The 17812-nt window shown below is 36.9% G+C and overlaps 1 protein-coding gene across 3 annotated transcripts in view; it reads right to left on the reverse strand.

The window, feature by feature from the left end:
- Nucleotides 1-17812, reverse strand: part of ZEB1 (zinc finger E-box binding homeobox 1) — a 119805-nt gene that overhangs the window by 13141 nt on the left and 88852 nt on the right. For 2 of the 3 annotated variants that reach the window (XM_030511779.1, XM_030511788.1), the window contains exons 2-5: nucleotides 11122-11322; nucleotides 6333-6395; nucleotides 4577-4738; nucleotides 1375-1577 (exon numbers count right to left, since the gene is read on the reverse strand). In XM_030511779.1, coding sequence (XP_030367639.1) covers nucleotides 1375-1577; nucleotides 4577-4738; nucleotides 6333-6395; nucleotides 11122-11322 — 629 coding nt within the window. Of the gene's footprint in view, nucleotides 1-1374; nucleotides 1578-4576; nucleotides 4739-6332; nucleotides 6396-11121; nucleotides 11323-15320; nucleotides 15345-17812 lie in introns of those variants that run through there. The other variant, XM_030511797.1, reaches the window with a different exon arrangement.

Here is a 17812-nt window from a genome sequence, read left to right on the forward strand (position 1 = left end):
GCATTATACCAAAAGCATTCATAGATTTTATAGTTATAAATACAATATGTATATGACTAACTTTGAAGTGGAAGCCAAGCCAATAAGAGAGCAAGACAAATAAATTGTTCATGGGAAATACACTTGAATAAAGAACTACCACCCTAGAATATGCAGGTGAGGTTATTACAAACCCTGCAAGAGAGCAAAATCCCTGCAGTGGGATAGCTAATACTTCTTGTAACAATTTTTCCTATTTAATTTATCCATGAATGTAAAAACTCATGTACAAAAATGTATATTAATGTATAATAAATTTTTAAGCCTGTTAAATTCTTGGATCTAGTGATACTTTGTAGAATGGAAGTTAATATGCAATGTGTAAAAAAGCATCTCCTTTACTCTGTGTTACAGCCTTTCAGTTTAATAACAGATCTGTTGGTTTGGAGCTGCAAGAAATACTGAAGTACCTTTCCCTTCACATTCTTTTCACTATTCACTGTTTCATATCTTTCTGTGATGATTCTCTCCTGTTTCTTCTCAGCCTGGTGGTAGAAAGTATGTATCTTTTTAGCTTGGGTAATTCCTGACTGTTTCACTAAGTTTCAGTGGTTCCTGAGCCCCAGAGCGCCTCTGAGAAGCTATGGAACCATGTAACTAGGGATGGGTGATAGGAATTTGTGGGGATAAAACCAGTAAAGAAAAAGAGGGAGAGGTGAACAGAAGCTCAGGACCTTCTGTTAGTGACGAGATGGAAACTCATGGAAAGCATTTGAGGGAACCATGCCCTCAGGTCAGCCCATGAACCAGACAAAACAAACTCAGAGTATCTTTAGCCCTTTCTGTTGCTTCATTTAGTACTGAAATGTTGTATTTTATGCACAAATTATTTGTATATTGCCTTACAGCATGGACTGCATTTAAAAACTGTTATCTCACAGTTCAAGCAAATGAATCAACACAATGACTGGCTTCTTCAGGGCAAAAATGAGTACAGTAAATTCTGAACCAGCCACACAGGATTTGTGAAAGAAAAAAATGTTTCACTAAAGATTAAAGATTAGACTTGAGTCACAACTTTTATGTAATGTTAGCCAATGAACAGAAAAAAACTAGTTACCTATAAATGCAATAACACACTTCTGAAAACTAAAATTTAAACCCAACCATACTGCCTAGATGAATGAAAACATAAGAATTCATATCTCATCCTTTGACACCAATGGAAAAAGCCTGACTTCAGCAGCAAGTTTAAGTGCGTGCTCCAGAACTGGGACTTCAGCACGTAGAAGATCTGATGTGAACAGTTTTACTTGCTCTGTACATTTTCGCTCATGTAATAAATCACAGTGTTGTTACAGAGGATGACAAATCTTTAATTCAAACCCCACTTACTTGATCTCTTCCTGATTTGTGTGATGTCATGTGGCGGTCGAGCTGTGTTCTGTATGCAAACGTGTAACTGCACAAGGAGCAACTAAAGTTATCTTCATTTTTTTCATGGCGATATTTGATGTGTTCCTTCAAAGAGGTAAAACGTTTGTACCCTCGATCACAATATGGGCATGTAAGCAGCTGGGAAAATGCATCGGGTGTTCCTACACAGGAGAGATAATAGACCATATTTAAATAAATGTAAGTTCCAAACTTATTGCCATCAACAGACACGCTTTACATTTACATATATTACTGTAAGGAAATATGCAGCTGCTAGAAGCTCCATCTGTTTTAGAAAAGGACTAATGATAATTTATATCTTTTTCCACAGGTATTATGTTACTAACTACATTATGGTACGGTTGCCCCTAGGTACACTGCAGAGAGTTCAGCACTATATGACTGACCCAAACCCACACCTCTCATTGAGTCTGTTGGACTTCCCAATATAACACTAGAGATTCTATATATATATGTATTTCTGTTTAGGAAGTGGTCCGAAAATTGTGAAACGTGGTTTAAGATCTAGTAATCTTTGCAGATCTGACTAACTCAATCACAGACAATCCTCAAATCCTGTTTACAAACTGAAGTCTATAACTGAAACAACTAATAGCCATCCTATTTTCAGCTCCTGAAGAATAAATAATATTTACAAGTTGCAGAGAATATTTTTTTCTTTTCTCTTTACCTAACACAGAATGGCAAGTGAAAAAGAGAACTGAAATAAAAAAAACCCAAACCCCAGAAATGTGGTTTACAATTCTTATACCTGGACCTGTTGGAGCAGGTCCAGAGGAGGGCCACAAAAGTGATCAGAGGGCTGAAGCACCTCTTCTATGAAGTCAGGCTGAGAGAGTTGGGGGTCTTCTGCCTGGAGAAGGCTCTAGGGAGACCTTATTGTGGCCTTTCAGTACTTAAAGGGGACTTGTAATAAAGATGAGGACAGACTTTTTAGCAGGGCCTATAGTGATAGGACAAGGTTAATGGTTTTAACCTGAAAGAGGGTAGACTTAGACTAGATATAAGGAAGAAATTTATTCCAGTGAGGGTGGTGAGGTAATGCAACAGCTTGCCCAGTGAGGCTGCAGATGCCCCAACCCTGGAAACATTCAAGCTCAGGTTGGATGGGGCTCTGAGCAACCTGATCTACTTGAAGATGTCCCTGCCCGCTGCAGGGGGGTTGGACTAGATGACCTTTGATGGTCCCTTCTAACACAAACCATTCTATGATACATCATGCACCTGCTAATAGGACAAGCTGTCTTCAGGACAGAAAGGAGAGAAATCAAACATGAGGCCATAAATACGATTCTAATGTGATCCACAGAATTTATTCTGCTGGCTTTCATAAAGTTACTTCTGTATCAGTACAGGACAAAGTGAAATCAGATTGAAGCCGAATATCAATTTCACAAGTCTATTTCTGAGAAGTCAACACTATGAAGTTTTAACTCCATCTCTTCTTATCAGCATATATTTAACTTCATATAATTGTAACATATTGTATCCTTGAAAAATAATTTTTTTTAAGGATTGGAAAAGAAAATATTTCTTTATAAACTGACAAAAGTGTGTTTAAATAAATGTAGAGTTTGCTGTATTTGATCAAACTATCAATTTATACGGTGTGATGTCCTCCAGTGACCATGCTACTCTTCCACGCTTTAAGGGAAATGGGAAGCAAATTTTGCAAGGATGCACCTATACACTGTGCTGAGTGAGAGCAGGAGAGGAAGGTGGAAGGTCTTTACTGATTATCATTTTATGCTCTGAAGCACGAAGGGCAAATTTGTATGCACTGTCATTTTAAGTTGCAGAACTATAAGCATTATTAATACTCATAAAATTAATCAGTACTTTACAAAGTACTTCTGAATTATTTATCTCGATGACCTCTTTCAGAACTTATCACCATAGATTGATTATATGCTCTATAAAGTAGCAACTCATTCTGTTTGTGTGGAATTTACTGACATTATTTTTACTGAATGTGCCATTCTTCTTGCAACAGTGAAAAGAAAGAGTTAGACCAGTTTTCATTATTACTAAAACCCAACACCTTCTCTGTCATATACATTCTTTTACACTTGTTACGGTAACAGGCAAGGTCACACTTGTATTGCGCTGGTTTTTGTGTTGTTCTACTCCTTTCTGCTTTTCCTGGGTTAGCCAGGTTGTCCAAAAATTAACCTGTCCCCACATGCACAGACACAGTACGCTTCCCTTCAATCCTCTTTTTTCCATCTACAATTCAATTCACCTAACACAAAGAATACTCCATTTCCGCACAAATACAACCCAGTGGAAATGTCAGAAATATGTTAACTTAAATTCTGTTCCATTGGAGCAAGTGGCGAAATGGCAGTAGTTTCCCAAAGCCACTATTTCTCTGCCACTTCTCTTGCCCAGTCCCTTGGTTTGGAATCATGTATCTTTAGCAAATATCACTATATTTTTGGCATGTTCTGTTCCAAATGATTAAAACATTGAACATTACTTTTCAGCATTGTGGTTTTCAGAATACTTCCCTGTGAACCTACTGGGCTAGTTCCAATTTAAATTTTTAATAAAAATGTGTATTTTTAATGATTACATGGAAATTATATTGCAAGGCTGCAAAACTAACTTGACAACCCGTGCCACTGCAACCACAAACTAACATCTTAAATTAACCGTAATTTTTAAGATGCTACTGTTGAGCATGTATCTTACTTGAATTGTGCAAAACTTGTAAAGTACACCACAAAATATTAGCAATTCAGGTCCTATTTCTGTATATAAATAGGCATGTACACAGTTTAAATTTCTCAAATATTTTAATTTACTTTTTTTTCCCCCTAAAATCTTTAATAACATAAAATCTCTTGAAAAGCAGAACAAAATTGTTAGTGTTAACCCATTCACTGCTCTGCCTTACACTCCAGTACAGTAATACAGCTACAAAGACAGGTTTTGGTCAATTATGTACATTTTTTTTAAATGATTGGAAGACAACTCCTAACCCTTTATGTAGGATGTTACTTTATTTTGTTACTTTACTTTTCTCCCCCTCCAAGTCATATGTATATGCATTGCTGTCTTCTAAAATACAGTGGAATGTTTGGGTCAAGTAATTAGTACAATTTATTTGTAAGAACTGAACTTGTGGCGTATCTACCATTTTCATCCTGCCCACTAGCTTCTGGCGTGCCTTGCCTCTGGTCCTCCTCAGGTGCTTCGGGGTAGATAACAGCTGTATCTTCTTGTTGTAGGAACTCTTCAACATTAGGGTCATGGTTTTGTTCATTTTCTGCATCAGAATCACATTCATCTTCTTTTACTAAGAGTGAAAAACAAGAGACAAGATATGAAATGAATAGTGTAAAAAGAACATAAATGAGATTCAGTAATTCACATTGCCAAACCACCCTCTATCCAGGGACTTCAAAACTCTACAAATAGTTGTATAGTTCAAGTCCTTTTAGATGCAGGAATATGATAAGTTTTAAAACAGAGAACCAGTGGCATAACGACATTTAAAAATTTGACTAAAACACATTTGGTTCTTCAACCCGGTGCATTTTTATCATTTTAGATTTAGCTGTTCTTCTCAACTTCCCTAAAAGCTCCCCTTAATTTGATCTAGCGCTTATAGTTTGAAGGCCATCTTACAATCTTGGCTCCTATGTTTGCAAATGTATCTTTTTTGCCTTCAAGACATAATTTTTAATGTTATTTAAGACCTGCTCATTAGTGCAAGCCTAGAAGATATTTAAACTCTGAAAAACAAGTTGGCTGGCTGAAATGCAGCAAACTTGAACTTTGAGTGGCCTGTTTTCTGCTGTCAAAAAGGTTTCAGATCTACTTAACATTCTTCAACATTTCCCAGTTTAAATCTTAAGAAAACAATCAATGAAAAACTATATTTCAGAGTTGACAAATAATAAATTAAATATTTTACTTAATGTTTGTATGATAAATATTTCCTACCAAGTATTTGCCTAAACACACTGTTCATAGAGTTTACTTTTACCATGGTGGAACATTCTGTGAGAGCTCTGCCTGTGGCACACTAAATCATGACAGATCTCCTCCACTTTTAATGACATGAGGTACATTTTTAATAAGAAGGAGAAGTTTTATGATTCATTTCCCTCTGTGAAGTCACATACTCAATTTACAATTTGACACAATCTTTTTATGCCATCAGCCAGTCTCTCACACATAGACTGTAATACAGTACATAATGTAGTTCTCCATACTTGTTTGGAGACATCTGACTTTGTAGTAACTAAAAAGAATGTGTGACTCTACAGTTTTAAACACACCAAAGTTATTTACTTATTTATTACACAAAGCTTACCCTGGTAACATCTAACTATTAAGTGTCAAGGGCATTACAAGAAAAAAAAAAGTATAAAAATATTTCTAAAAGCTGATGGGCTATATGTTACTTTTTTTGACAATCAGAGAAATAACAAAGCATTTGGTTTTGTTTGGTTCTTAAACTGAAGTACACATTTTATTCTGCCTTCTGTATAATCATCACAAACACAGGAGTTGATAACAAGATACAGTATGAGCTTAAGTTTATTTTGGTATATTCCTTATTAGTTTAAAACACTATCTATTGACCTATACTATGTGCAAGATCAACGCTATTCCTTATTTTGCCCCTAGGAGAGCCAGTTCTCGTGGGAGGGGACAGCTCTGTGTCACTTGTCAGCAACACCTCTGGACCCAAGGACATCCAAAAGGAGCCCAGACTATTCTTCTTCAGCTAAAACAGCTTACAGTTTAAGACATTTACCAAGGAAGAGCAAAGCAGTTTATAAAGAGAGGTGGGAGAATTTCAAAGACTTCAGAAGGATACTCACCTAGCCCAAATTCAATAGCAGTTTATGAATAAAAGACTCAGATTAACAAATAAATACCTGTACATCCAACTTCATCTGTCTGAGCTTCAGGCCCCAGGATTTCCTTTGTTTCTTTTCCAGCTGTAAAAGTACATTTCACAAAAGGAAGAATGAATATTTAAAAAGAACCCAAAACACACACAAAAAAGCCACACACACCCCAACAACTTAAATATCACAGAATCACAGAACAGTTTGGGTTGGAAGGGACCTTCAAAGGTCAGCTTATATTTGAGGTATTTCTTCAGCATTTTTTTCCCACTTATGTATTGTTTAGAAGAACTGCATTTAAACGCAATGTTCTTTCAAAAATATGGATTGCACAGTATTTCAGCAGAGCGCAATCAGTTGATCCACAAAGATATTCCATGGTTACAGAAATGAAAACTTAAAAGGAAGCAATACTAAACACTAACCATTATTTGAAGAGAAGAAAGGACAGGGACAGTGTATTTCTCCAGCAAATACAGAGTCAGCTACTTAAATAACCCTTTCTACAAATGTAGATATATGATACACTGGAATATTGTTTCTGGAAACCAAAGTATCATAAACCAAATATGTCTACATTGTTTTTCCAATTAGCAGTTTTTGGAAATGACTGATAGTTTGCTGGTCAAGTCTGCAAACAACTACCTAATGTGTTCTCTTTCTTGTAAATCATCTAGAAACCACTTCTAGGCTGCACTTGCTTAAACAAACAAGGATTTTAAACACATGCTCCCCAATTCAGATCAACTGTGCACTACAAATATGTTTCACATATCGATTCTAATATTCAGTACAAGTCTGCAGGTACCAGTTGTCCACAGAACTAATGCTGTGGAGCATACCTGCCTCCGAAACTCTACCAGCCTCTGCTGAGCCGCAGCATTCAAGGATGCAGCATGGAGCTTTTAACTCACCACAGTTGTGGATTCAAATCAATAAATGGCCCAAGTTGTTCCTAATTTATGTTTGTTGGGTCGCCTGAACTGGGAAGTTCCTATTGGAAAGGACACTGCTGCCATTCTGTCAGCGCTTAGGAAAGCTGTGTTGGATTTTGAACTAATTATAATTTTGGCTCATGATACCATGAATTTGGTTCAGAATGCAATGCAAAATTTAAATCCAAAATTTAATTACTTAAAAACAATCATGATACAAACCCACTATTTTTCTTTAAAGAGGGTTTTTGATTTTTCTCCATTATGAAATAGTCTCTGTGGAAGAGGGAGGATATCAGTAAGTTATTACTCATAGAAATTTAAATTATAGTGTCTCTAGTAAATTCCATTTGCTTCAGTATAAATAAAAGCTAGGCTTCCCAAGGGAATGTCAAGGAATTTATGACATTATAGATTAATCTCAGTGAAGTTGAAAACCATCTCGATTCTAATAATCGTAACCTCTGCTTGGTACTGTCTCTTTGCAGTATCTAAAAGTGGGGTATAAGACAGGGAGGAGCCCTTTTCCACAGGGAGTGATTTTCCTTAATGCTGTAGGAATAATTCATAATTTGAAAAAAGTTAATCAGAGCTCCATCTTTGTAGCTATGTATGGTCCACATAGGAGGACAACTTTGCAATTGTGCCTTCAGAAGGCCAATTACCACGCTGCAAATACAGCTGCTGGGAAGCAACGGAAAGGGATGTGAACAGATTTTAAGATGCTGTTCCAGCAAGTAGAAGTCACAGCTCTGAATTCCAGAAGAAATTTGAGCTATCTGCTGAATGACCGCTTAAATGCAGGTCTCCATGAATAGCATTTAGGGCATGAATATCCATCTTGGCACTACATCTGGACATACCACATAATTCTAAAACATGTTCTTGGACTTCTGTATCTCACCATTGCTTATGAGCAGCTGCTTAGACATACGGTGGGACTTCCCAGGGTTAAATGCTAATGATATTCAGATCACAGGCAGCAGTGTGTACTAGCAGTGAACATGCATGACACAATCCCTGTGTCATGGGCTGACTGTAAAGATCTCTGCATGGGTAAGATAACTGATGAAATTTAAATCACTAGCAAAATGGAAATTTTGGTTGTAGGCAGAAAGTCAAACTTCATTGAAATTTTCACCGCAGTCTTATCTTCAGAGAAGGCAATAAACTCCAAAGCCCATCAAGAGTTTCTAATTTAAATTCCTTAGAGCTAATTTTCTGATACGCATGTAGCAAGCACTATTTACAGCTTACAGTATTGCCTGGTTGTTTGCTTATGCGAGTAAAAACTTGATCAAAAAGATGCTACTCTTGTTCAGCTTTCCTCCTAAATGTAATGAATAAAAAATAGCACATCAACCTTCCTCAGCAACCCACCACACTGAAAGAACACAATCCATCTTACAGCACATAGGCTCAACCTAAAATTTTGAGTTAAAGGAATTTTTGAGTTCCAGGAAGAGCTTAAACATAAAACATAACTTCCTTAATTTTTAAAGGTTATTTCAAGGTCTGGACAATTTTTTTAGATCTTCAATTTTTCAAAGATATCTTATTTCCAGGTCTTGAAATCTCTAGAATTGCAAAATACTTATAATACATGATAATGATTTTTAAATGTATTAACATAGTAAGTCCCTAAGTTTAACCTTTGCTTAAAACAAAACCCCAAACACCTGTAGTATAGGTTTTACTTCAAACTAAAGATGAAAAATGTCACATTACAGAATCATTGCACACATGAATGCTGGCGCACTGCCAACAACTTGTGCAGGATACACGTGGTTCACTTTTTCAAACCCATTTGACCGTTTCAGTTAAACCTCTTGAGATACACACCTTATATTTAAAACACCTGTTCAAAGGTCTTTCAGAAAGTCAGTTAGAATGACTGGAAACGGAAGGAAACTAATCTGATGAAGAAATGTTATGTGTGTTGTTTCTATTCCTAGGCATTTGTGAACAGAATAAATATGTAAAACTCTGTCAGGTTCAGCTAAATCCAGGAACTTTCAGTACTACTTTACTGATAAAACACAACTTACTAAAACTGCTGTAGTATATGTTTTCTAAAAATAATCACTAGCCCTGAAGATGGTATTAGTGTTGCACAGACACCTACACCAGTACCTTTCCGTGCCTGAGAGAAATCACGTATTCAATACTGCTCTCTTCAGATTTCTAATGTGCGACCAAGCCTGACGATTTTCAGCTCACACCTTTCCTTCTAGGAAAGCTATAATAAAGTAAAGAGTACTTTACCATAGCAAATCAAAGCTCCATAAAATCTAATGTAGCCTTCATTCTTCCCATGTAGTCATCACCAGACTGCTACAAAAGAAGCTCCGGAATACATAATTTTTACAGAAGAAATTTACAGTAGTTTCAGCAAGCCTGTATGGCAATTCTCTAATCTTTTGTCTGTCTAAACACTGACGAAAGCCTGTCTTCATCAGCAATGACCAAGGCAGAGAAAACATTGCCTACATCGTGATTCTATAATCACAGTAGAAATTGGTTCAAATGCTTCACTTTAGCAAACTAATTTTAAAAGGTTAAAAACGGCACATTTGAAATAAGGAGTCAAAAAAGATGCCACCCCATGTCTACAGCTCTAAAAAACCCCAGAAGGTTGCCTGAGGAAAGACACTGTATCATGACTACCTGTGTGTAGGTACATCTCCAGCTAATGTTCAGTCCAAAGGGTCTTCACCCAGCACCTCTGTGAGGCAGTGCTGCTCTTCACTCCCTATTTCAGGTTTCCTACACTTATGCTTGAAGGGTTCAAGAAATAGTCTACACACAGCCCATTTTTATGTAACTGCAATTCCTGATAGATACAGCCTGCAGTAGAGCAAAGATATTACAGAACAAAGAAAATTACCTACCTAATAATTTAGCTCCAAAATACTCATTTCCCTGCACAGCATACCTTGGCAATAGCAGCTATGTAAAAACAGGCTGAGCTGATGCTATTCTTTGAACTCTCAGCTGCTCTCTCAGCTGGATTGCAGTTAGGGACCATATGACTGCTTTCTGTTTATTTAGATGTGAAGTCATGCAATTGGTCTTAAACCCCCAGTTTTAACAAGGTAGATGCTAAAGAACTGTGGCTGGAGATCAGACGCAAACAAGGATATGACAGAAAATATTCTTTATCTTTCAGGGAACTAAGGCCAATCTCCACAATAATTTCCACTAATTTATGCATTTATCCCAATTTGGCTCAAATGTAAGCATGCTGTGTGATATTATGAAACTCAGGATCTGCTTCCACAGTAAAAAAGGCGCATTTCCTGATTGCTTCAAATTTTCAGCTTCTAAAGCTGCTGCATAGTATACGCAACATTTACCTCCCTTCAGTGTTTTTGAAACACAGGTTCATTATGAATAAGAGAGCAAATTCTAAACCTAATAATCTAAAACTTTCTTTTTCCTGACTATAATATTTTACAAGGGAAAAGGCAGAGGCAGCTCACAAGGAGAAATTTACATCTGAATATTCCTGTTTCATGTTTTTGGGTTACGGCTTATTCCCTAAGTTGAGCAAACTCTGAACCTTACCAGGAGCTATGGCAGAGACCTGCCATAAGAAAAATGAAAAGCAAGTGGCTAGTCTCTGATCAACCTTGAGAATCTACATTTGAGGCTCCTGTTTAACAATGCCAGTGGAATGAATGCACCTCCGAATATGCCTCAAATATTAAATAAAGAACATGAAATATATTACAATACACATACAAATATGTCAGAAAACCTCTTTTTTGACTGTGACTATCGCATGTTATTTCAGTAACAAAGTGACCAAAAAAAGTTCTAGTGAATCTTCACTTTAGAAACCATTCTTTACATAGCATCATCAGTGAAAATGAACATACCTTCATCTTCCCAGCCACTGTTTGTACTCCCTTCTCTTTCACTGTTTTCTGGTAATACTGTATGGTCTGTTGGCAAGTCATCTTCTGGCACACTAGCGTCACAGTCTGCTGCATCAGTTACACTTTCTTCTTCCGCTATATGCAATTTATCTTCATCGTCTGAATCTGAGTTTGCTTCTACCACGTTATTATAATTGGTGACTGTGGACAGACGAAAAGCAAAATACTGATCAATATACGCCTCATTTACAGCATGAAGGTCCAAAGCTTTCAGAACTGTGTCTAGATGCTATATCTGGGGCATTTCTATGGGGTCACATTATTATGTCTTCTTTCCACAGGGGGATGGCAGTGGCTTGTGAGCAACGTGGATGTAACGGTGGCACAAGGAGTCATTTGACAGCTGCTGGGCTTCCACCACTGCTAGGAACCATGGATACCTCTCACTTCTGCACACCCAGTGTAAAGAGGCACAAGAAGAGACAGCGAACAACTCCAGAATTGTCTTCTGGGCCACACTGAAGCATCAGGCTTCCAACTAGATCACCCCAGTGTGGATACCAACATTACTGTTTGTTTCCTTTAAGAATATTAAGGCCTGGTCAATAGTCTATGAAACAACTACGGTTAAACAACATTCTGTTACAGATAGCTGTGTATAAAGAGGATAATCTGTATATATATATAGCAATCGCTGGGGTATAGAAGGAACAAAACCGCAGGGAAACAACTCGCACTGAAGGCCAAGTGACCCCAGGCTGACCACACTTGAGACAGCAGCTCAGTCGCTCTTGTCAGGTCCCATGGAACAAGCCCCTGTCTGCAGTTACCCACGCTAGCTGTGCTCACCCAGTCCATCTTCTGGCTGGCTTTTCCTGTAACTGATGTGTATGTGAATCAAGGAGCAATAAACAGGAACAATAAGGAGATTTGACTCAGAAGGGCTAAAGTGCTCCTGATATAAGCAAAAAGGCTCTTGTAGTTACACCCAAAGATCACACTAAAGACTCAACAGGATGAATGTGAAAGGAAAAATCTGAGAGTTGACTTAGAAAGGAAATCTTGCATAACATTTTCCCCAGCTACCAAGAAAAAGTAATAACTCTACATTTCAGCCTGGAGAACATATTGTGAAAGTCTTGTGGACAAAGGATTACACAACGATACATATGCTTCTGTCATATGGGAGCAGATTATTATTAAAATAGCCTTCATTTGTAAGCACAAAAGATCAGTTATGGCCATTTCAATTTAAACTGTAAGGATTATGTACTAGGAAAAAAATCACTTTCACAATCTGTTGAAATGTCTTGTTACTCACACTGAAGTTAAACTATTAAACATTTATATCTATATGCGTATTACTTCTTCATTGCCACGTTTGAACTTCTTACAGAAATGCTTCAAAATACAGTTTAAGAAAGAGAATAAATCTATTGATGAATAAACTAACAAGACTTGTCGTGGCTGCAGTACTCCTTCAGTGGTTATCAGAATTATACCTGGGAGGCACATAATCATACTACTTAATGATACCTGCATCTTGTCACGGTTAGCACATGAGAAGCCAGACTGATTCTTTCATGTGAAATCCTGCCTATTAAGGTAGATAAATAGTAACCTAGACTCCTGCTCTTCTGAGGTTAGCATTTTTTTCTTTTCTTTAAGTAGATATTCTAGTCATCTAAAAATGCATTTAAGCAGGGAAAGTGAGCAACATCATGAACTGACAGGCTACTATCTCATTTCCTTACAATTCAGGAGAAAAATCTCTCATCTGGAATACACGTAAGCATGACAAAAGAGTATTCTGAATTTAAAACAATCATTCCATGTTTCCATATTTTATACACACAGTGCTATTTGAAAAATATAGTAATGCCCCACTACTCATGGTACTGCCCACTTCTAAGACAACAAATTTAAGCAAATTTGTATCTGGTCCATTTCAATCAATACATTGATATTCACTTTATATTCTGTAACTAATTTTGCAAAATAAAAAAGGTACTGTAAGGAATGCTGTAATGTTGCATGAAAGAGAAGACATAGGTGTATTCCCTCACCAAAGCAGAAGAGATTTAGGAATTTATTTGGCTGAGAAATGGTAAATATAACTTTAAAAAAAGTGCAAGAGAAGACATAAACCAGGAAAGTTTTATGGAAAAGTGGAAAAATTATTTTGGCCTGTTGTCTTAACTAGGTTTTACTGTGATGCTTAGATGTAGAGTATTATTAATATAGAACACCAACATATTTAACTTTGCCACATAGAAAGGAGACCAGTAAGAGCAGGGATCGAAATTTATAAGCAAAAGTTCAGATTTCAGTACTGTAGATAATGAATACTTGATTTTTTAAAAATAAATTCCCTGTTTTGCTTGGGAAATTAAGTGAAATACCTTATATTAGGTTTAGAGTGGTTTCCATGGAAACCGAAAATATAATCAGAAAGCTTGTCCTGAGGAACTACACTTACAGAAAAAAAACATCTCTTCTTTTCCTCATTACCTATTTTTTTATTTCAAATATAATCTATTTACTATGGCTCTATTTACCTTGAAACTTGTTCATATGTTCTCACTATGCTCACTCACGTGCCAGCTCCACAAAACTTAAAATACCACCTTCTTCATAAAAAGCAAGGAAAAAATGGTCTTTGGGATTTAAGTTCCTTCCACCAAAGAGCAGTTGTCAACAAGGCAACACAATAAAATCAGCAAGAAATCTGGCCCTAACATTCTGGTTTTCCTCTTACAAAGAGCTTTGTGGGAAATAAACTGCATCTAAAAGGGCTCAGCACATTTGGGATGGCCAGGCAACACACACACCAGACACAGCAGAAAGTCAAGGACTTAAACCAACAGAAAAGTCCATATATCTATGCGCAACTCTAAGTGATTACATGCTGTTTTCCCTCTACAGGATCCTTGCCTCATCTGGTTCAGTGATGGCAAATACACAGGGAACACTCAGTTTTATGGAGTGAACTGAGTATTTGTAGCAGCCTGCCTCATTTTTTTCAGATTGCAAAGTGATTGCTCATTCTCTTTATCTCCACCAGCAACAATGTTCCCAAAGCCTCACTTATAGGATGTTAGCCAAACTAGGATTCTTTTTTAGATATTATACTTTATATCTTGTATTTTACACATTCATTATATAGCATATATTTAGTATATATTATATTACACAATGTAGTATAACTACATATAATATAATCATATGATTATATATATTTTCCCTACATGGCATTCAGCAGGAATGCTTCAAAACACATAATTAACTGGACTGTGGTAGGTTGATGGTTTACCTCCATTTAACAGAAGAGAAACTGGCTACTTAAAAACCAGAGGATTCTTTTGGCAATCCTGGCATTGCCACGTCAGTGTAAGATGTTTTGTGCCTTTCTTTTCAGAGGACTTTGAATTTATACAGCATTACACATATTCCAAGCACACTTGTCTTCATTCCAAATGCAGCTGTGCTCAGAGCCCAGGTACCTTGGACTGCATGCCACAGCAACTACATACACAGAGATCACCTCCAAAATAAGTGACCTCTAGAACCACATAAAAACTCCTTGAAAGAGAGAGAATAAAATCCAGTCTTTCAATGGAGCTTTCAAATGCCTTAGAGAGCATGCTTTTGATTCCTGCAGCCCTCTACTAAAATTACTAGGCTTTCCAGCAATTAAGGCAAGGGTTCTGGAGGCAACAGCTTCCTTTAATAAACACCCCTGATTCATTCTCTGGGCACCATTCCTCCTGTGAAAAATTATGTGATCACATAATTAAAGATCTTATCGTTATGCACACATGCAAGGGACAAATTAAAACAGTTTGAACAATCTTCATTCTGACATTTTCCAACTTTTTTTAAACACTCGACTTTCAAAGTCAAGTGTTTGCTTTCAAAGAATGTATTATTCTTTAATAGAAATGATGGCTAAAAAACCAATCAAGCCCTGTAATTTACTGCGTTTTTAGCTAATTAAAATTAAAATCCCATTACATGGTACCATACTGATGCCTGCATGGCTGCAAAGCTTAGCTTTAGCAATGCAGATCTGCTCCTGGTGCCCTACAAGACTAAGAGGTGGCAGTAGCAGCCTGCTGCCTTCATTTGCTTCAGACATGCTTTAGCTACATGTTTCACAGCTCTTTGAAGACATTAAAGAAACCCTGAAACTACAGCACCTGGGATCCAACTCCAGAGGTAACCGTCCTCCCCCTCTCCCTTCTCCAGTTCAATCCTAGAGCCAAATTTAGAGTTTCCCTATCCGCACACCATTTTGGGTGTTTTCTCCTCTCTCCTTGATGTTTCCTCAGAATAGCCACAACTGAAAGAAGAGGACAGCAAAGTTCATGAGCCTCAGTTGACGCCTGGCACTACAGTAACTGCTTAAGTTGGGAGTAATAAATTTAATTAAACCTTTTTGGCTAGAATTGAAATACATTCATTGAAATACGTACGAGGAGGCTTAAAGCCTCTGAAAGAAATTCAATTGAATATACATAATGATGACTTCAAAGGACTTCTAATTTGGCCAAATATTCCAGAAAATAAAAAACACATGTGAAACCTTGCTTAGAAGAGCAGTTACAGCTTTCCGTTGAAGTAACTACAAATATTTCAAACTTCAGTAATATTTACTTTTAGTTAATGTCATTTAAAAGTAGTGACTACCAAACCAAAATAATTCAGCCTGGATCACGTACGACTGGCACAAATAGCACTTAATGTCTCCATGATGAGACGCTGGTCTGTGAAAAGCCATGGCAGCTAGAAAGGTTATGTCGCCTTCGGCCACCACCACTCCAGGGACGGCCATCAGCAGCAGGGAGGAAGCAGACCACTGAAGAGAATCTTATCTTCACTGTAAAAGCTAAGTCTGACTCAGATAATGAACTATGGCTGTAAGCCTTTGAGAACAGGTCACCAGATGAGCAAAAGCGACGCATAACAGACATACAGGCCTATTCTGTCCATTGTATCGTATGTAACCTTAGCATAAAATTATACATTAAACAGTTTATTTATTAATTTCAGCTTTCCTTTCACAGATAAATAGAAAATGCCTCATTTTCAACATATATATTACAAATGACACTGAAGACTAAATATTTATTCAATAAAAATAATTTTCTATAATTACTATGTATCTTCTGACATACAAGATGAAATATATTAAAAAGCAATACATGAAAAACACATATTATGAACCACAACTATTTCTTTCCCTGTTGATCACTTTCTTGCTACAGTATCCTGATTTCTAAAGAATAAACGAGCATCTGCAGCTGAAGCCTTCATTGCTGTATAAGTAAATGACTGCAAAATGAATTGCAGAAATGAGCTTTGTTTTCTGGATTTTTACAGTCCTAAATGCAGAGAAGGTGTATCATGTTGCACAATTCTAATTAAAAAAAAAGTATGGTCAAATGGAACTAGGGATTAAAGAGCTAAACCAGAGAAATATATTATTTTGCTAGTTGAATACAGCTAGGAAACAACAATACATATACGTAGTCAAATTCAAATATGGTATTAAAAGAATCTTTTATTCTCTGATTTAAAAAAAATGAATCCAGGAAATTTAAGGTGAACACTAACGCTGCTTTGATGAAAGACTATAGGACTCACTTTTTCCACAGCATATATTATAATGGGAGATTCCCCAGAAAGGTGAGTGACCTGGGTGGCAATAGAAGGAAAATTTCTCAAAAAACTGGCAGCGGGTAGAACCCACTCACTGCCTCCCCACCAAGATCTGTTCTCAGAATCATTAGATGACATGAAAGACAACATTGCCAACACGAAGAATGACCCAATCAAGTTCACATCACTCAAATTCTGATAGGAATTTATTCGTCTCAACAAGAAAAAAGGAAGTATGTGGGGGAATATGTATCAGAATAATTTGAGATCAGGTGACAACAGCACAGAACTCACTAAAAAGAGGAAAGGCTTCAACAGAACTAATCTGTAATCTCTAACATGTATTACCAGGATCTGGAAGCATGCAGAGGTAAGGATGCTTTGAACCTGATCTGTTACAACCTTTTCAATTCTTGCCCGTGGTCACTGTCTTTTATGTAGAGTCTGGTCTAATACTCTTACTACCCATCTCTCTCATATCTCTCCATACTTCATCCAAAATCTTATCTATTTCCACTGAAAAAAAACCAAACCAATTTTTAGGAATTTTGGGTTAACAGAAGCACCCTTGAATTTTTTAAGATGTTGTACATGTCACTAACACATTCGAGTTGTGTGGGCTCAGTATCTCAACACTGAAAAGACTGGAGATCTGGAACAGGTGCGAGGGATGCTGATCTTTCAGAAATCCTACTTCTGGAAGCTCTTCCAAGTTCTAATGGAAGAACTTGAAAGCTTATTCATGAATACTGTTAGAAAAGAAACCTTTGATTACACAAACTGGAACAATTCCTGTGCTCTGTTAAGTGCTATCTTGGTTCATGGATTTCTGCTCTGACAGCCTACGATCATCTCCTGGAAACCATTTACTCTCTGTCAGATCAACTGAAAATCTGCATCTATGTATTATTTTGCTCTGGTCTTAAAGATATGTTAAGCAAAATATATTGCAAAGGCAGAAACATGATAATTTATTGTTCGGTATTTTATAGTTAGATTTTAGGGCATACTATTAATTTTATTACTACTC

This window comes from Strigops habroptila, chromosome 1, assembly GCF_004027225.2.
Source record: "Strigops habroptila isolate Jane chromosome 1, bStrHab1.2.pri, whole genome shotgun sequence".
In the NCBI taxonomy this organism is placed as follows: Eukaryota; Metazoa; Chordata; class Aves; order Psittaciformes; family Psittacidae; genus Strigops; species Strigops habroptila.